Source organism: Triturus cristatus, chromosome 5_1, assembly GCF_964204655.1.
Source record: "Triturus cristatus chromosome 5_1, aTriCri1.1, whole genome shotgun sequence".
NCBI lineage: Eukaryota > Metazoa > Chordata > Amphibia > Caudata > Salamandridae > Triturus > Triturus cristatus.
Genome location: NC_140587.1, coordinates 378222739 through 378243358, shown reverse-complemented (window position 1 = coordinate 378243358; position 20620 = coordinate 378222739). Strand labels below are relative to the sequence as shown.

Below are 20620 nucleotides of genomic sequence, written 5' to 3'. Positions count from 1 at the left end.
TGTAGAGATGGTAGGTCTCTAGCGGCGTCGGATGCGGCGTCGGCGGACGCCGTGCCGGCGTCGGGTCCGGATGAGGGCTAAACTGGGGCGTCGGCGGTGACGGCGTCGGTGGTTCAGGCGTCGGCGCCGGTGGAGGAGTGACAAGGTCAACCGGCGTCGACTGGGGCCCAGGCATGGGCCCCGCGGGGACCTGCGGCGTCGAGACCGGAGTCGTCGACGGCGCCGGGGCCGGAGCCGCCGGCACGCGAGGTCGCCCAGTCGAGCCCGCGGGGCCCGAAGGCGCGCCAGCGGGCGTCGACGGCGGGGCCAGGCTCCTCATGGCCGAGAGGAAGGCACTGATCTCCGCCGGCGCCGCGTCAGCCCCAGGGACCGGAAGGTATGGGGGCGGACGCGGCACCTGCGGCTCCGCCGGAGCCGCGGGGGTGGAACCACTTGGACCCTCGGCCGAGTCGCGCGACCGGCGAGGGGAGTCCGAAGAGCGATGTCGCCTCTTGGACTTCTTTGAGTGTTTGGACTTACCCGACGACTTGGAGCCCGACGATCGATGGTGGCGTCGGCTAGGGCTCCGCGAGCGATCCTTGGACCTCCTCCTGGACCGGGATCGCGCACGACGCGGAGCCGAGTGGCGAAGCTCGAGAAGCTTGCGGGACCGCTCCCGCCTAGCCTTCGAAGTCAGGGCCTGACAGTCGTTGCACGACTCCGCGTCGTGGTCGAGGCCTAAGCAATAGAGGCACCGGCGGTGGTGATCGGTCACCGACATCAGTCGATGACAGTCTTCACAAGCCTTGAACCCAGGCATCCTACCGGCACCAGATGTCGACAGACAGGGATCAAAAATGATCAAAAAGATTTAGTCAAAAAAGACTAAAAGGGGTAGCTCTCCCGGATCTGCGCTTACTGGCGCGGAAAAAAGAAGAACTGACGTCAGCGCGCGAGGGCGGCGTCTAAGTACTCCGACGACGTCATCCCGGCGCACGACGCCGACGACGGACGCGGAGCCGCAGACGACGCCTAGCGACGCGCAAGGGGTATTGCTGACGAAAAATCTTCCGGATCCAGTCTGACGCCTGGGGATATTCTAAGGTGAGGAATCTAACTAACGTGTTTCTTTCAGATTGGCTAAATATTACTCCATAGTAGGGGATTGGCTAAGATGAAATATCAGACCACCTTCAGCTGTAAATCCCTTGCTGGAACACCAGGAAGGAATTACTTGTATATGGCGAGATACACAGGTCATAAGGCACACAAGACAACCATTGGCGACACTATGGGCCATATGGATTCAATCAAGTACTTGCATTAGGTGGTCATTATAAATGTTTGCACTAGCACGTGGATGCTGCCTCTAACGGCTTATTAGGCATTATACTTTCGTATGGTCTCGAAATGCTTTACATTTTTCTGCCCCTTGGGTTAAATGCAATGGTTGTATAAGGTGATTGTTACCACATCTGTGTTTTAGATTACATTTTGTACTTTATTTTCTTTTTGCACAAAGACTTTTGGAATTAAGTATTTGCATTAGATGGTCGCAGAAAACAACGTTGATTCTATAGTTGCAGTTTAGAGCAAACATTTTGCATTTTATATCCTGCACAGTGGGTCATATGGTCATTCAAGGATTTGCACTGGGTGGCCCTACAACCTTTGTTGAATACAAGGTTCGAAAATTATGATCTTTGGAGCCATGGGCAATTATTATGGACTAGTTAATTGCATATGACCACTATATTCAGGGCTTCTTGCACTCCATTTAAAGTACAAACATGCTTGACTTTTATCTGACCAGAGTGCCCTTAAGGGTTGTGGTGCAAGTAAAGGGAAAATGTCCACCATTGTATCACGGCTTGCACCCTTTGTGTAACAACCACTAGATCCTCCCAACTTCCTGTGGCTTGTGATCAGCTGTTTGTGAGCCATTCTTGAAATGGGCACATGTGTAGGCGATCTTGAGGGATGAGTGGGATACATGATGCCATCATGCCCATCAGTTTTACTACTTTCTTTACTGTCAGAGAGGGCTGTTTCGTGATGGATAGCTTGTATTCTGGCTTGTGTGGGATAAGCCTTGGAGTCTGCTGTGTTCAGTCTTGCTCCCAGGAAGGTTTTTTTCTCTTTCTGGTGTTGTAGAAGATTTCTTGTGGTTTATTGAAAAACACTGGATATGTAGCGTTTGAATTGGTTTTTTTAACAGGATTGTGACATTTTTTGAATCAGTGGTATTATTTCTTGAAGAGTACGCATCTTGAAGTGTTGTGTTCGTATGAACTTGTGTATGAATCTTAAGTCTATGATTGGCCTTAGGGTCTTGTCCTGTTTGGGTACTAGTAAGTATGGAGAGTACTTTCCTTTGTACCACTCTTTTCTATTGCCTGTTTTTGGTATAGTTCTTTGATATCTCTGTTGAGCAGTGATTGTTCTGATCTGGTTAATTTCTTGTTTTGAGTGGATTTGCAGCTGGTGTCTTTGTGAGCTTCATGCAATATCCATACTGTACCAAATTTAATATCAAATTTAATATCCAATTGTCTGTTGTGATCCTTTTCCATTGTCTGTGGAAAAAGGATATTCTCCCCCCCCCCCCCCCCCACCCACTGGTGTTTTGTGCGAGTCCTTTTCCGTGATAAAGTCAGTTAGGCCCGTTTCCTCTTTCTCTAGAGGATTGGCCTCTTCCTCTGCCATTCCCTCTTTCTCGAAAGGGCTGCTTCTGCTGCTGTTACCAACATTGGTAGCTAGACTGCTGACCCATCTGTTGGTTTAGGTCCTGTCCCTGAGATTGTTGTGGCATCTGCTTTCCTTTTATTAAAAAAAAAGTGGAATTATGCTGTTCCTCTAGAGTCAAGGTATGCAGGGTCCGGAAAGACTGGACCCAACGGTGCCCCAACAGGGGTCAGTGTTGGGAATCCATATGTTGGATTTTAATGCCCTCACACACCCTTCCAGGTGTCATGCTTCTTCATTTGGGCTGCTCCTCGTTGGGTGGGCGGTGCAATATCCAACGGGCTCCCTATAGTAGGGGCACTTTATCGGAGATCTTCTATCCAACAGCCGTATGGTGAAGTGCGGGTGTAGGGCCAGAACTGTGTAGATGTAGTGAGATGGTTTAAAATAGGGTTGGGAGTACCTAGAGGAACAAGTTTTATTCTGGAGGTCGCCTACCCTAAGTAAAAACAGTAACAAGGCACTCGCCTGAGTGTAATGTCTCGCGTAGTGGTGTCCTTGTTAGAAAGTGTGGGTCAACATGATTCTCGCTTCTGGTTAATTATATGAGCGATTCTTCAGGACCGGAACATTTGAACTATCTACACCTAGAATTAGTGGTATATAATTATACTCACGTTAAAAGAGTCTACTAATTAATGTACCTGTTACAACCTGGATCTACCTGTTTTGGGAGACAAAAATATAGGCATCATTCAGGCTGATGTTGCACATAAACATTGACACGGTCTTACGGTGACTCTGACACCTGTTTATAACACATGTGAAGTGAACGCTGTCGCGTTTGGAGGACATCTAAAAACAACAGATTTAAAAACAAGTGGTGAGTCTCCGCAGTGAGATATTGTGACTTAATGCCCCTGTGGAAAAACACTGATGTAGCAGAAATACATTGGACTGGACTCACCCAATTAGTATAGTACCCAGGCTTCAACAGTACCCGGTGAATCACGCATAAGGCTTTGCTCCTATGTATGTTGGACTAAACGGGGGAAAATACAAGCAATATGTAAATATATCTATCTATATAGCAGAAGTTGATATCTCCATCATAATTGAGTGAATTGCTTAGAGCGATACCAAGGCTGTGATATTGGTTGCTGGCATGGTTGTAATCGGCAGTCAATGGTCTCTCACATATGTGCGCTTGTTGTTGCGGTCCTTGAGGTATGTAGTAGTTACCCCTAGCTCACACTATCTATCTTGAAATGTTGTGTTCCATATGTTATTAGTGGTATGCGGTTTTGGCGACATTACCGTAGGGCTCATGGTAATGTTCATTAAAATTTGTGCTCCTCCCCTGCTTGCCTTTGTAAACATGCAGCGTAAGAAGTTTATTATTCCGTTGGCATATAAAGTATTGAAACTAATTAATTGCAAGTATCGTGGCTATGCAGTGGATACGTCCCCTACCACTTATTCATTCACACCCAATCATGGGGACAGTTAGGGGCAATACTTGTTGATTCAAATCGGAAGTGTCTGCCGATTAGGACTGGTACAACGTTTGCAATGTTTAGATGAGGATGCCCCAGATACAGCATCGGAGGTTAGTTAATTTGTGCTCAATCAAGAATGCCTAGTTGTGTATGCTCACTGCTGCGCGGAGGATGCGTTATCTGCCCTGTACTTATGGGAAGTCCCGTGTTCAGTTCGGGGCGCCAAGTGTTTTCACAATGCTGAATCGCTGGCATCCTAGTGGAAGTGCGTGACTGTGCCTACCCATCTCCAATATTGTATCGAGCCTGCCTGGCATTAATGTTATGATCAGGCAGAAAAAACGTATAGCGCCATGCTAATAGCGCGATAATTAAACTCCTTATTCACAGTGTTGTCTCAGCTGTCAGGCAGCTATATATTACTCACGGTTTCAGCACATTATGCTTCGTCCACGACCTGCCCTATCCACCGGGTCCGGGAGGTGGCGAGGTCGATGGCTGCTGGAGTTTTATCCCCTCGAAGTGTCACGTGATTGGGGGTGTGGCTAGCCAGGTCTAGTGTGGGATCAAGGACGGTGGCTATCTTGGAACGGTCTATGGTAACGCTTCCAAGGAGGATTAATATGAGTGTACTACATATAAAGAATGATCGCACTCATGTGTATGTGCAAGTTGTTGTCAGTATAGTAAGTTTATATGGTTATACGGCGGTATCTGATGCCTGTATTGTTATTCCACCTTGTTGTGTGGTAACGTGAAATGGAGTTGCTCCTTAGGACTAGAGCGGCGGCCATTATTAAATGGTCGAGTAGCTACTAGTATTATTGTTGGGTCCAGATACACATTTGGCGCTCATCCATAGTTATGTTGGTAATTAGCTATGTATAATGGAATAAGCATAGTTATGTAGGTGATTAAATGAGTACACTGGATCAAGCAAAACAACCCAACATGTTGATGTGGTAATGTTTAAAATCTAATTGCGCTCTATGGTATATCCTCATTGAGCCCCTTGTCATGTGTAGATAATCGATGTATCCATCTCTGCTCTTTTGCAAAAAGGTTAGTCTGGGATATGTTCGGAGTTGCTTCCAGGATTACCCATTTCAAGGAGTCTGGCGAGTGGGTTTTTTCAAGATAGTGGGCAGACATTTTAGTATTGTTTTTGTGGCAACAAAAGTTGCTGTGGTGTTCTGAAATGCGCAATTTAATGGGGCAGGTCGTCATTCCCACATAGTACAGATCGCAAGGACTTGTAAGCAAATATATGCAATTAGCTGTGTTGCAGTTTGTATGAGATCTCATCTCCCATAGGAAGATATCGTTCAGTGTGATGATTTTATGTACAGAGGTAAAGGCGCATGCAGTACAGGTGCCACATGGGTAGTGGCCTGTGACCGCTGGTAATTGCCAAAGTGTTCCCTGTTGGTTGGTCGCTTTCGACCTTGGTCTAATATGGATGAGCATGACTTTGAGGTTTTTTTGAGCGTGGTTGGTCTAGGTTCAGGGAACCTGTGTTCAGTATGCTCCAGTGTTTTTTTAACACTTTGGTTAGCCGGTTCGAAGCTGGTGTGAAGGTCGTTACACAGGTAAGCATCTGTCACAGTTTTTTGTTTGTGTTCTAGGAGGTCTTCTCTGTTATTGTTACGTGCTCTCTTTCTAGAAAGAGCAACGCTCCTGGGAGGTTAATCTCTTGCAGTCGAGTTTTGTGCAAGGATCGCGAATTCGGATTTATACTACTCCACTGTGTTACAATTCCTTCTTACCCATAGAAACTGCCCAAACGGCAGATTTTCTTTGAGTGATTTCGGGTGGTGGCTGCTAAAGAATAGAAGGCTGTTGCGGTCAGTGCTTTTTCTGTACATAGTTGTAGTCAGCTGACCCCCTTCAATTTTAATGAAGTCTAGGAAGGCTAACTGCGTGGGAGATGCAGTAATGGTGAAGTTCAAGTATTGATTGAGGTTGTTAATCCAGTTGAAGAAGTTACCATAGTCCCCTTTCCAAAAGATCAGAATGTCGTCAATAAAACACTTCCATAACCGTATGTTGTCACGGTATGGGTTGGACTCATGATGGATGTATTGTCCTTCGAAACCCGCTATGTAGAGGCAAGCCACACTGGGAGCAAAGGTACTTCCCATGGAAGTACCTTGTGTCTGATGGCAAAGCTGCCCCTTGAACTCGAAGAAATTTCCTTTCAGGGCCAGTGTGGCGCATTCCATAATGAAACTCGGAGGTGTTAGTGACTCCCATGTAGCTGCATTGAGGTCTTCCTCAATCACACCTGGAGCAGCCCTCTGGGGGATGTTGGTATAAAGGGCTTCCACATCTAGAGTGATGAAGAAGTCGATCTCATTTGTTTGTGGGAATTGGTCAAGTAAGCGCAACACATCCGTGGTGCCTTGTAGGTATGAAGGCACAAGTTTCACAAACCGCTGCAGAAAGTGATCACAAAATTGTGATAATGGTTCCAAAATAGAGTTAATTCCGGATACAATTGGTCTACCCCGCACTGGAGTGACCCCCTTCCGGATCTTGGGTAGTATATAGAAATAGGGGGTCCTGGGATCTTTCTTGATGAGGAAGGAAGCCTCCTTCTTACTCAGCCATCCTTGACTCTCTGCTGAGTCAACCAGTCCCGTGATGGTTCTGGTTAGTCTTTCAATGGGGTTCCTGGCAATAGGAGTGTAATATTTCCTTTTACTCAATTGTCTTAGACACTCTGTCATAGTCATATGTTAACATTATCACTGTTGCCCCGCCCTTATCAGCCTGTCTCACAGTGATGGAGGGGTCATTTGCTAGAGATTCTATAGCCTGCATCTCTTTTTTAGAAATGTTGTTGAAGTGTCTAGACGCAGTCAATGCTTTCACATCTATAAGGACAGCCTGCTCGTAGGTTATTACCTTGTTCGGCACCATCCCGTTATTAGGGGTAAAGGTCGAGGGGTTATGCAAACCCGAGTCGACCTCTCCTTGGGTCTCTTTTCCATCAAAAAATGCTTTGAGGTGTACTTCACAAAAGAACTGGTGTAGTTCGCATGTTTGTTTAAAGTTGTCCACCTTAGGTGTGGGGACAAATCCCAGACCTTTCTGGAGGACCTCTTCTTCCGTTTCGGTCAGTGTTCTGGCTGACAGGTTGACCACTAGGTTCATTTTTTCTTGGTGGTGTGACTCCTGGTTTCGTATACCAGTTGTGGCTCCTCCCATTGTACCCTCTTTTCCTGCTGATTCCCTCTTTTTTCGCCAGCGCTCTCTGCCCCTACCTCTGCCTAAAAAAGGCTGGCTCATGCCTGGGGGTCCAAATTGAGGTGGGCCTTGAGGAAACAGTGGGTATTGCCAGAAGGTAAGTCCCTGATAATGGGGTGATGGGTAGGTGTTGTACCCTTCTCTAACCCCCCCTTCCTAGGTTGATTGGGTTTCCAGTTTTCTACACTCAAGTCGCTGTTACTGGAGGACCCCCTTCTAGTAGAGTTGGAGCTGGTGTTTGATAGGTACCCCGTTCCTGGTGGTACAAAGTCCACCTTGAGGTACAGGTATATTTTCTTTGTCGAAGCGTTTGATATCTTTTTGAATTTTCACAACTTTCTGCTTCATGAGATATTCTTTGTGCTCAGCAATTTCATTGTTTAGCTCAGTGAGTTTGGATTTGAAACTGGGGCCTGGAGCTGCGTTCTTAAGGGTGCTTTCAGCCATTTGAATTAGAGTCAACAATTCATCGGCCAGTCTTTTGGCCGTGTTGATAATTAATATCAGGAGATCCCTTGTACATTTCCATGAGATTTGAGACCATTCGATCTTGAATTGCCCATCTTCCCAGAAAATCCTGGGGAAGTTCTTAACTATGAGGCCATTTGGTGAACTATTAGCCCTAAGGTACTCGGTCATTAAGGCACCGTGTAAGGTGATTTTGACCCATTCCCTCTTCATAGCTGATAGAGACTGCCAATCCTCTAATTGACTTCCCGTAGCGCCATCACTGTCGACCATCAGAATTGAGGGTGTCCTTTGTATTTCTGCTGCTTGTTCCTCTCCGTAACTCAGACCCTGGCCTTCCATTGCTTGGTCGGGAGGGTAAGGTTCAAGTGGATAAAATCAAACCTCAATTGGAGGTGACCACTCCAATGTAGTGGAGTCAGGTTGAAGAAAGGAGGGGAATAGAACAAATCTTACCCACCGGAAACAGGTCCCACAGGGTTTAGCCGTGCTAGAAGCTGTATACAAACAAGGGGGGACATGGGGGGGCCTTTCTCCACTCATGCAAGAGTGGGTGGTCCAGCATAAAAGGGGGCCCGAATAGAAGTATTCAAAAAAGTGGAATTATGCTGTTCCTCTAGAGTCAAGGTAAGCCGAGTCGGGAAAGACTGGACCCAACAGTGCCCCAACAGGGGTCAGTGTTGAGAATCCATATGTTGGATTCTAATGCCCTCACACACCCTTTCAGGTGTCATTAGGCTGCTCCTTGTTGGAAGGTGGAATAACAATACAGGCATCAGATATCGCCGTATAACTATATAAACTTACTATACTGACAACGACTTGCACATACACACACGTACGATCATTCTTTATATGTAGTACACTCATATTAATCCTCCTTGGAAGCGTTACCATAGACCGTTCCAAGATGGCCACCGTCCTTGTTCCCACACTAGACCTGGCTAGCCACACCCCTAATCACGTGACACTTCGAGGGGATAAAACTCCAGCGGCCATTGACCTCGCCACCTCCCGGACCCGGTGGATAGAGCAGGTCGTGGACAGAGCATAATGTGCTGAAACCGTGAGTTATATATAGCCGCCTGACAGCTCAGACAACATTGTGATTAAGGAGTTTCATTATCGCGCTATTAGCATGGCGCTATACAGTTTTTCTGCCTGATCATAACATTAATGCCAGGCAGGCTCGATACAATATTGGAGATGGGTAGGCACAGTCACGCACTGCCACGAGGACGCCGCACTAACGTTACTGATCAAGCGATTCAGCATTGTGAAAACAATCAGCGCCCCGAACTGAACACGGGACTTCGCATAAGTACAGGGCAGATAACGCATCCGCTGCGCAGCAGCGAGCATACACAACTAGGCACTCTTGATTGAGCACGAATTAACTAACCTCCAACGCTCCATCTGGGGCATCCTCATCTAAACATCGCAAACGCCGCACAAGTCCTAATCGGCAGACGCTTCAGCTTTGAATCCACGAGTATTGCCCCCAACTGTCCCCATGATTGGGTGTGAATGAATAAGTGGTAGGGGACGTATCCACTGCATAGCCACGATACTTGCAATTAATTAGTTTCAATACTTTATATGCCCAACGGAATAATACACTTCTGACGCTGCATTTTTACAAAGGCAAGCAGGGGAGGAGCACAAATTTTAATGAAGATTACCATGAGCCCTACGGTAATGTCGCCAAAACCGCATACCACTAATAACATATGGAACACAACATATCAAGATAAATAGTGTGAGCTAGGGGTAACTACTACATACCTCTAGGACAGCAACAACAAGCGCACATATGTGAGAGACCATTGACCACCGATTACAACCGTGCCAGCAACCAATATCACAGCCTTGGTAACGCTCTAAGCAATACACTCAATTATGATGGAGATATCAACTTCTGCTATATAGATAGATATATTTACATATTGTTTGTTTTCTCCCGTTTAGTCCAACATACATAGGAGCAAAGCCTTATGCGTGATTCACCGGGTACTGTTGAATCCTGGGTACTATACTAATTGGGTGAGTCCAGTCCAATGTCTTTCTGCTACATCTGTGTTTTTCCACAGGGGTATTAAGTCACAATAGCTCACTGCGGAGACTCACCACTTGTTTTTAAATCTGTTGTTTTTAGATGTCCTCCAAACGCGACAGCGTTCACTTCACGTGTTATAAACAGGAGTCAGAGTCACCGTAAGACCGTGTCAATGTTTATGTACAACATCAGCCTGAATGATGCCTAGATTTTTGTCTCCCAAAACAGGTAGATCCAGGTTGTAACAGGTACATTAAGTAGTAGATACTTTTAACGTGAGTAGAATTATATGCCACTAACTCTAGGTGTAGATAGTTCAATTGTTTCGGTCCTGAAGAATCGCTAGTATAATTAACCAGAAGCGAGAATCACGTTGACCCACACTTTCTAACAAGGACACCACTACGCGAGACATTACACTCAGGCGAGTGCCTTGTTTCTGTTTTTACTTAGACTAGGAGACCCCCAGAATAAAATGTGTTCCTCTAGGTACTCCCAACCCTATTTTAAACCATCTCACTACATCTACACAGTTCTGGCCCCACACCCGCACTTCACCATACGGCTGTTGGATAGAAGCTCTCCGATACAGTGCCCCTACTATAGGGAGCCCGTTGGGTATTGCACCGCCGACCCAATTAGGAGCAGCCCAAATGAAGAAGCACGATACCTGAAAAGGTGTGTGAGGGCATTAAAATCCAACATATGGATTCCCAACACTGACCGATGTTGGGGCACGGTTGGGTCCAGTCTTTCAGGACTCTGCATACCGTGACTCTAGAGGAACAGCATAATTCCACTTTTTTTAATACTTCTATTGGGGCCCCCTTTTATGCTGGACCTCCCACTCTTGCATGAGTGGAGAAAGGCCCCCCCCCCACATCGCCCCTTGTTTGTATACATCTGCTGACCTGGATCTGTGGTTTTTCTGTTAGAGAAGCCTCCTCTTTTAAAAGAACCTCTTTGCTGTAGGGCCCCCATTGCCCTTGCTGTTTTATTTTCTTTGTTAATTTGCTGAAGGGATTCATCCACTTTCTTGCTAAACAGAGCTTCTCCGTTGAATGGTCTGTTGATAATTGAGGTCTGAACTTCTTGTTTAAAGCCAGAAATTCTGAGCCAGGCGTGCCTTCTGAGGATGGCTCCTGTGCACATTTGCCTTCTCGCAGTATCTGCCGCATCTAGGGCTGACTTTCGGCAGGTGTTAGCCACATTTTTCCAGTCTTGGACAATAAGTCTTGCCCTCTTTTTGTCCTCCTCAGGGAGTTTGATCAGCAACTCTTCTATTTCATCCCACTGTTGGTGGCCATATGTGTTCAACAGGGCATTAGAGGTGGCAATGCGCCACTGTGTTGCTGCCTTTCTTTCTCCATTCTCCTCCCCAACATGTCCATCGTCTTACTTTCCTTTTCAGGTGGTGGCCCTGTGTTGGAGACTGCATTGCCTCCCCTCCTGGCTGTGGTGACAATAATATTCAGGTACTGTACTTCCCTGAATATATTGGGTTTTTATTTAGGAGGGTTTGTACATTTTCTCTACTCTGGGGGTTACCCCCCCTTGTTTGAAGCTGGTTCTTTGAATGCTTCTTTGTCTTGGTCCAGGATACTTGACAGCATAGATAGGTATTGTGCTCCTCTTGAAGCTGGTGCCAGTGTTTCTAGCAAGAAACATGTGTCCCCTTGTTTCTCCTCTAAGGGTACTCCAAATTGATTTGCTGCCCATTTGACCATGTAATTGTAGAACACTATGACAACTGGAGGTGAAGCTTTTGAAGGGTAGCTGCTAATCTCTTCTTCCGGGCTCTCTGTGTCGAGGTCGTTACACTTTCCTCGAAACTTTTAGTTTTCCTCCTCTTCAGGTATGTCTGTGTTCCTCAGGTTCTTCGCCTCGAGGTTCTGGTGTCGGCGGAGAGTTGAAGATCCCTTCTTCCTCTCCTTCGGCGTCTTCTGTCTCTTCAGCGTCGACGTTCTCTGGTTTGGCCACCGGGTTTTCGGGATTCAAAAATCCTTCAGTGAGGCATCAAAGTCCTTGTTTTGTAGGGGCGCTGCCATTTCTTCCTAGAGTCTTCTTTTCGACCTCGAGGGCCCTCTCGGTGTCCGGAGATTCTTCCCCCCCCCCACCCCCGACGTTAGTCTTCAGCGGTGTAGTGCCTTTTTTTGTAGGTTCGGTGTCGAACCTTTGTTTCGGCGTCTTCGGCGATTTTCCCTCCTCGTTAACCTTTGGTTGGGTTCCGTGGGGTTCTTTCAATTGCGACTGACCTTTGATCGCCTTTTTGCTCGGCGTCGGGGCTGCCTTGTGCGCCTTATGCTCGTGGCCCTTTGGTTTCGTTGGATCTTTTTGGTGTCTTACCTTCTCCGTCCTTTTTCGGATCCTTAGCCTTTTTCTCGGCGTGGATTTTTTCGGAGTCCCCATCTTGGGCCTCGACGTCCAATCCCTCGTGCGTCGACTCCGCTTGTGCTTCATGTTCCTCCTCGTCACTCGAGAAACCCAGGTCTCTCAGTGAGTTTTTCTTCGTTGTCTGCAACATTGTGGCATAGTGGGCCTGTCTTTGACTTTGGCGTGTCCTTCGCGTTTTCGGTAGGAACGCTGTGCAGGCCTCAGAGTACTTGTCCTTGTGATCTTCGGGCAGGCAGAGGTTGCAGACGTTGTGTGGGTCGCGTTGAACATACTTGTGGTGGCACTTGGGGCAGAACTTGAAGGTGGTATTCTCCATGACCCCTACCTCGCTATTTGTGGACCAGAGTGGTCCTCTGGTTCGGAGTTACTCACGACGTTGATGATCGATATTTCTTCATTGACGTCGATGATCGATTTTCTTTGTTAATCATCTTTTTCGAAGTTTTTGGGAGAATTTGAAACTTTCTTTGGAGTCTTCCTTCCAGACCCAACGGCGGAAAAAAGAATCTGAAGATGGCCACCATGCACGTCGACCTCCAGGATACAGTCTGACGTCCCACAGGGGACGTAGCTGGCACCAACTGGTGGTCAACAGCGACCAAAACAAGAAAAAATAAAGACAATTCCGGACCCAACCACTAGATGGAGGAATGATGCACAGCATGTGAATCCAGAAAAGGATTCATGCTGCGAAACCTCTACGTTTTCTGTTCTATTGGTGGCAGACAAAGGTTGTACTGTGGCTTTACTGGCTTCACACAGTAGCATCATCTCCAAACAATCTCAAGCCATCAATAGGCATGGTCCATCATGGATACTTGAACACCCTTATTCAGCTCATCCAGGCTCGCCTTCTAAGCACAACACTGGAACAATAGCTCAGTCAACACAGTGAGGTGCCTAAGCAGGCACGCAAGACATACTTCATTGCATCTTGGCTATCATGCATCGTTTGAGCAAGCGAGGCTCCGAGGTCATCCAGGACGGCAAACAATATTTCGATGGCAATCCCATAAAGCATGGGTGTATATGCCCCACAGGCATCCTCATGCAAACATCACAAGGCTAAATTAGTCTAAGAGAACAATCATTTTCAGATGGCATCAATGCATTTCCACTATCCACCTGGAATGTTGGTCGAAAAAGCATCAGAAGAGATTTTGCTTACTGATGCCTACACCACCATACTTTCAGGCATCTATTCTTTAAGGCATCTATGCCTTTGTCAGAAAATCATAATGACCGGTGTCGGTCTATGTCGCATGACTATATGTTGATTGACTGAAAGACCAGAGCACAGATTAGATCAGGAAGAATTTTGTAAGAGTCTTGTTGAATGGCAATAATGGCTGTGAAATGTTAGAAGATAGTTGAAGGATCTCAGTTAATAAATGTATCTCAGTTGCAGGGGACTGTAATTCTTTATATCTAGCACTTCTGCTGTACTACTGCAATAGAGACCATTTCATACATTTGGGGAACAGGTGGGAACCCCAGCTCAGTTTCTAGCAAGGTTTCTAGATCACTGGGATTCTGTAAATCCAGATATTGCTCATCATTAGTATAGTGAGACTGAAGCAGTTTGCCCGGCTGCTGATCATCATCAGTGTTGTAGGAAAAATTTTGTATACCCTGAACTGAGTCAGATTCTAATAACTCTAGCCTCTGATGGTATTGGTGCAGAGGCCAAGGGATTCGAGTCAGGTTGCATACTGACGGGAAATCGCATAATGCAGCACAAGCCTGAAGCAGGCAACTACGGTCTAGGGTACGGAGACTGGAAAGTCTGCATCAGCACTGCCAAGAGTGGGAAATGCATGGATACAATAGGTGGGGTGGGTGTCTGAACCGGCATTGGTATGAGAACAGGCTACAAGGGTCAGTTGGTGCAAAGGGGGGAAGGGGGGGCTCATTGGCAGAAGTCCAACTGAAACCCCTGTAGAATCTTGGGAACCATAGGGACTCCAGAGGAACCCCGGAACATCTGAAAGAGCTGAATCACAGCTTCCTTGAAGGCCTCTATTTGTTGCAGTGTCGACGACGCCCTAGTTAATTCAGGGCACTCTAGACCACTTGCAGGACCAGATCAGTAGGCACTTGCTTGATGGGTATGCTCTTTTGAATGATGCATTCATGCATGATTGAGTGGTGGCATGGGGTCAACATACGCTCATCTTTCTTACGCTTATGGTGCATTTTGGACTTTGAGTTAGTGGAAAAATTTGAGGGAGACTGGCTTCTTGAACCAGATCACTAGCAGCTCAGTGACCAGTATTTTAGCGCTGACCTCTTCTTAATTACCCAACATCCCAAACTGCCTTCTTGTGCACGAAGGCACATTTATCGCAAAACTTAGAGTTAGTGACCGGAGCCCAAGCATAACAACCACAGATTGTGCATGACCGGCATCTGCCTACTGCAGTCACAGCACGGCTTGAATCCTGTTTTTGGAGAAGCCTTCTTCACTGAAATACTGCCAGACGTAAGACAGTTCTGAATGGACAACAGCCAATTGTACAAATTAGATAATCTTGTTTTCTAGTTGTTGAGCCCCATCAAAGACTGACCGTATTAAGATTTGATGAGAATGTGCCTACCTCGAGATAAAGACTTAGAGTAACATGCTGAGTGCACCAAATAATCCTGCAGCAAGAATTGGCCTTGAGGGGCATTTGTTGAGGAATAGAATATATCCTTTATCACTAATATTTTTTCATCACAGCGTTACTTCTACAAAAGATCCCTTTAAAATCTTCTTTTGAGTGAACAACGCTTTAAAGACTTTTCTACTGGATTGTTAAATTACTACACAACACCCATTAAAGATACTGATCTACTAAAAAACACTCGGAAGGGCGCATATTTTATTTTTAATATTTACTCACTCAGGGGATGTCATGGGCATCCATAATAAACCTTTATTACAGGGTCCTATAAAGTCATATTAGGAAAGAATGTACTCAGACACCTTCTGTCCTCTCCCAGAGTGCCCTTGCAATTGTTATTTTTATTACATTTATATCAAATTTTGTTTGGACCCAAAATGCTCTGTTTCTTCCTTTAAGCTAATTATTTCAAGGCTAAGGACTGAATTCTGCCAAACTACCAAAACAAAATCCAAGAAAACTGGTTCTCATGAATGTAGAGTGGTTTTCTACAGACACTGTGGTACAGCCCCTGTTCTCATCCCCCTAATCACGCTGTAGTGCCAGTCCCATAGCTATATAAAAGGTAAACTATGGATTAAATATAATCACTCACATACAGCGATATTAAGCATACACAAATTGCATAGATATTTAGTAAATAAAAATACAAAAGCATAAAGTATGCTTTTTCAGCATCTGTTGAAGAGCTGTAGGGGTGGAAGTCATTTAGATATCTATTGCTGTCAATGTGACACTTGGTTTTATATTAACATTGGATGAATCAACCAGTCAGGGTTTCTATAGCTGGGTATCGTATTCCTTTGTTACAAATTTAGTGTCCAACTTTGCTGAATTCAGATATGGTTCACAAGAACAGTTGAAATCGATGTATAGACTGATGCAATAGGTCAGATTTTCACTGCGGAAAGAAATTTGGGTACAATGCAATCAAGAGACATTTCCTACTATGTCTTAAAACTGAAAGTGCAGGTTGTTTTAATCTGCTTACATTGCATTCATTAATTATGCTATACCCATATACATATGCGCGCACGCACACACACACACACAGAAACAGATACAACATTGAAACGGACTGCCAAGCAAACAACTAAAAGGAAATACGACCATATTTATTCGAACTATGTACTTTCAAGCACATTCTTTTGCATTTATCAATAAAAGAGTTCATGATGTAAATGATCAGGTGAAATTTTTCTTCACTATCTTAGTAGAATCCAGAAGACTCAGCAGCCCAGTGTGGTGCCTAAAGAAAAAATATAAAAATTTCAAGTATTATAAATTGGAAAAACAAATCACTACTTGAATTTCTGAAATTTATCAAATTGTTATGATGCGCATTTTGCGTTTGTTACAGTGTTTGACGTAAACTCCCTACTAAATTATTAGAAATGACCAGTTTGTGTGTGGTATTCCGCCCATATTTTTGCCTTATGTGGCTGAACCCGCTTTTTTGGGCATAGAACTCGGATCATATTACTCCTGCTAACCAGTGGTAAAGAACAGTGAAGTTATTGTACTCCAAATTAATTAGTGAAAGGTGAATGGTCAGTAATTTAAAAAGAAACCTGAAGAAAATGTTATGAACATGGTATGTAACACATCTAATGATGCAGCTGAGCATACATTTCAGCAACATACTTAAAGACAAAGAAACGTGGGCGGTCTCACTCACCTCGGCTCGAATATTTTGGCTTACTTTCTTCTCAATGTTCATAGCCAGCATCTGACTGCGGAAAGACAGGTTTTTGGTTTTCTCAATCACTTGCTGGTAGGGAGATATTGCATTATTCCCCATCACCACATGGCCCTAAAACGGGGCAATTAAAAAAAAAAAAATAGTTACATTTTCACAAAGATAATGAATCAACAGTGAAAAACACGAGAAAATGGTGTAGACTGTCAAAGCAACACATGAAGCAGAGGAAAAAAAACGAAAGTGGTCTAAAATAAACTGGTCTATCATCTTTTACATCACAACATAAAGCAAATGTGTATTAACATGCAAGATAGGGAGCATGTTCTTTCAATATACAAGATAGTTGTAAAGCTGCTGCTCATTTACAGCGGAGGATAGAAGATAGAGGTGTCTCTGGAAGGCTGGCATTGGGTACACAGGAAAGACTATCCAGGAGCTCGAGCTTGGAGGAATCACAAAATTTGGGAACCTACATCATTTAAAATACTTCTGAACACTGAGCTCCAAAAATTCCAGGTATGAACTTCAGAAAAGAAAATCTACAGCCCACCTTACCCAGAACAGGGAGTGATGGGCGTGAATGAGGCTGTAGCCAAAGGAAGGATGTGGCACTACTGAGCCAGTTGGATTTTCTCTACACTGCCAAAGCTCGTCACTCCAGGTTTTCAAACCCAATAACTGCCTTAAAGACAGCAAGGAATGTTTTCTTCGCTAACTGGAGTGACAAGTCGAAGATAGCAACGGGACAAAAAGGAACCCTATGGTGTTCTGCTTGCAATGAAACAAAGTCTTACTACATTTGAGAGATGTATATTGCTGTTTAGAACTGCATAGTCATCACTATGATGCTCCTTATTAGACACAGCACAGTTATTAGACTACCTGCTAAGTAGCAAGCTTGATCATGTGCAGTGTTTATAGGCACTGTTCTGCAAACGGGTCTGTGCCAAGCCGGCCATCCCCAAACATCATGCTTTTCTCAACATGCTAGCTGAACAATTCTCATCAGATTTAAGAACTTAAGACGAGAGGACAGTGAAGGAGCCTGCTCCGATAAGCAGGGGTCTGCCCTTTGATCCTATATGGCAGTTCTTAACCAATGACCGAAAGAGTGAACAGCTAGAGAAAAGAAGCATACAAGTCACTGCCCGAACCCAGTCAGAGCCTTTCCTGTGGAAGGAGGATTCTGATGGCAGCCTATACCTCGGCAAGACCACCTAGAACATGGAATCCACTGCTGTTGCATACCATGGTGCCACCACCAAGGGGTTTAAACCTCATCTTTGTATCTTCTGTCTCAGTATTATAATTCTCATTTGTCACAGGCTGCATTTCTTCACCTGAAAGAGGAAGAAAGACCAGCAATCCGGAAAGAGGCATGTTTATGAATTTAAGCCAAGTCATTGGCCTAAGAGAAGACACAGCCAAAACAATTTTCAGAAAGTCAGACCATGACAGTATTTCCAAGGGGGCTAGTTTGGCAGAACCAATGGAATCACTGACGACTTGGATGGGTACGAGAAAGTCTGCATAAACTAACTGCAAAGTCTTGTGCCCCTCTTCTGTATACCACCTAGTGTTACCCCAGGGGCTACAAATGTTCTCCGATTATATCACATATCGTCCTCTCCCCAGTGGGGCTATTGTGCAGAGGCATCGAAGTTTCAGGGGCCGAGCTAGGCCACATTTTTACAGCAGACATTACTACTGAGTCTAGTTTAAATAACAGCCTGAAAAAACCAAGTCCTGATCAGGAGGTCGGTTCTTGTGCAGACTGAGTCCTGATGCCACAATTTTAACCCGTGGATGAGTTTTTTCTTGAGTTGGCTCAGCTACAGCTGGAGAGCCTTCATTATTATTATTACTGAACGTGTGGTTTAAGTCGGAGGTCAATTTTGTGACATGTGCCTCGTTTTATTGACAGCCATGTACATCAAGGCAGCCAATTCTGGGTAGGCATGCACACGAATATAGGCACGCAGCTTTGTACAGTGACATGCTCCTAGACTATATATATATGATGAGGCTTAATCTAACCTGCACAACAACTCCCGGAGTAGGAGAGAAGAAACAAAGCTAGGAATGGACCCTCTTCAAGGATTTCACTCTACCTTCAGACGAGGTAAGAGTCTAGCAAAACCTGATCTATGGACTTGCTGCTTAGCCCAACGAGAAAGGAAGACTGGCACGAGGAGTGGCCTGATCGAAGTGAGGACAGCCAATGCTTGGGGAGGACTGGAAGGACCTGTGTAGGGAAACATCTATAGCAAGTGGCGGCCCCAGTGCCGCAAGGTCATGCCGGCCCAGCTGGCAGCAGAATTCATTCAAGAAGGAGGAGTCTGTAAGGTTTCAGATGCCCACGGTAGGATGCCAGCAATTGCTCCTAAGATACCATTGGGTTCTCTGAGACTGCTTTCAACCCTTGCTTGGTATAGCATACAGTGTATTACCCTGGAAGAGGTCACAGCCACTGTTATAACCATCTCTCTATCTGCAGCGCCACAAGAGATGTTGCAGGTTGAAGCCAGTCTCTCTCGCGCCCCTGACTTTTGGGTAACCCTGTTAACGAGATATAGGCCACTGCCTCCAACTAGAATGTCTATAAGGACATCTAAAGAGTACTGCCCATCTACTGCCAACAGTGTCCCATGGGCACTGGATTCCAGTTAACTGGACTAGGTCCCTCAACCCTACACCGGTTCACAAATAACACCACCTCCATAATTTAACGATCAGAGAATCTTGTATTGAAGAGTGGGATCTTGCTTTCTTTAATTCGTAAGTTTGAGGACTTTGTTTCCAACACTCAAATTTCAATCACAGCCTTTGACTCACACTGGCCACATTAAAACAGGAATTTCTACAATGTTTCTCTGTCTGGCACCTTTTCTCCACTGATCGGATAGTAGGGCAGCACTCTGGTTTCGAGTCAATCATCCAAAACATTCTCCCGTTTTTTTCACAGTGCACAACATTAAGTGGATTTCTTCTCATTGTTCTGCAGGTGATAATTAAGGATACTATTAATTTACCTACTGGTTGATACAGTTCCTTTTGTTTTTGTAAAATACAAACTGGGAATTCAAGTTATTAAATATTAGTGAAAAATGTACACGGTGCTCCAGGAGATGGAGGATTTTCACATTCGCAACAAATCCTAACTGCTTGTCCTAACTACGATTTTTCAAGAGTCAACAGCTAAACACAGGAGTACTTGTCCAATTCAATTGGTGTGAAAATCTCAGGGCCCTGAACACTAGTGGTAAATGACAACAGTCCCAAGGATACTGTGTGAGAAAGTGGCTCTGTATATACTGTTCCCGAATAGGTACAGGGTGTACAGAGTCCACAGTCCCCAGAGGTTTGGCAGATGCTAAAGTTAGATATAACCTTACTCTCTAAAGTGGTAGCTTGGTCGAGCAGTAAGGCAGTATCAGAGGACAGTGTAAAGCATTTGCTGTACACACTCAGTCAGAAAATGGTCTCACACACTCAATAACTGAACTCTAGGCCAATGGTGTATATACAAAAAATATATGCTTGTTTTATTTTAGAACCAACAATTGGAATTAAAATATACTTTCTCAGAATGAGATGCTTTATATAAATACTTTTGCAATATGCAATTAACTTTTGTAAACAGTTACAAGTGGTTGCAATAGGCAACACTATTTTAAACACAATAATGCATCGAGTTCAAACATAGTTTCAAGTTATTTGCCACAGATTACTTTTAGGATTACTTTTGGAATTCCAGGACTGGATCCTAGATTCAGTCCTGGGTCAGTACTTAGAATCAAGTGATAAAAGTCGACTTAATTACTGTGATGATTTTTAGACAATATTTTGCTATTTTAAAAGTTGACACTTAGAAATTTTTCATAGAAAACAGTCAATGATTCCCTATGGAAGAAAATTCAAG

General features: G+C 44.9%; 1 protein-coding gene across 1 annotated transcript in view; it reads right to left on the bottom strand.

Annotated features, from left to right (window-relative positions):
• Positions 1-16090: 16090 nt before the first annotated feature.
• EIF3E (eukaryotic translation initiation factor 3 subunit E) overlaps positions 16091-20620 on the bottom strand; it is a 277801-nt gene continuing 273271 nt past the window's right edge. The window contains exons 12-13 of the mRNA XM_085605092.1: positions 16675-16809; positions 16091-16245 (exon numbers count right to left, since the gene is read on the bottom strand). Coding sequence (XP_085461218.1) covers positions 16207-16245; positions 16675-16809 — 174 coding nt within the window. The 3' untranslated portion in view covers positions 16091-16206. The remainder of the gene's footprint in view (positions 16246-16674; positions 16810-20620) is intronic.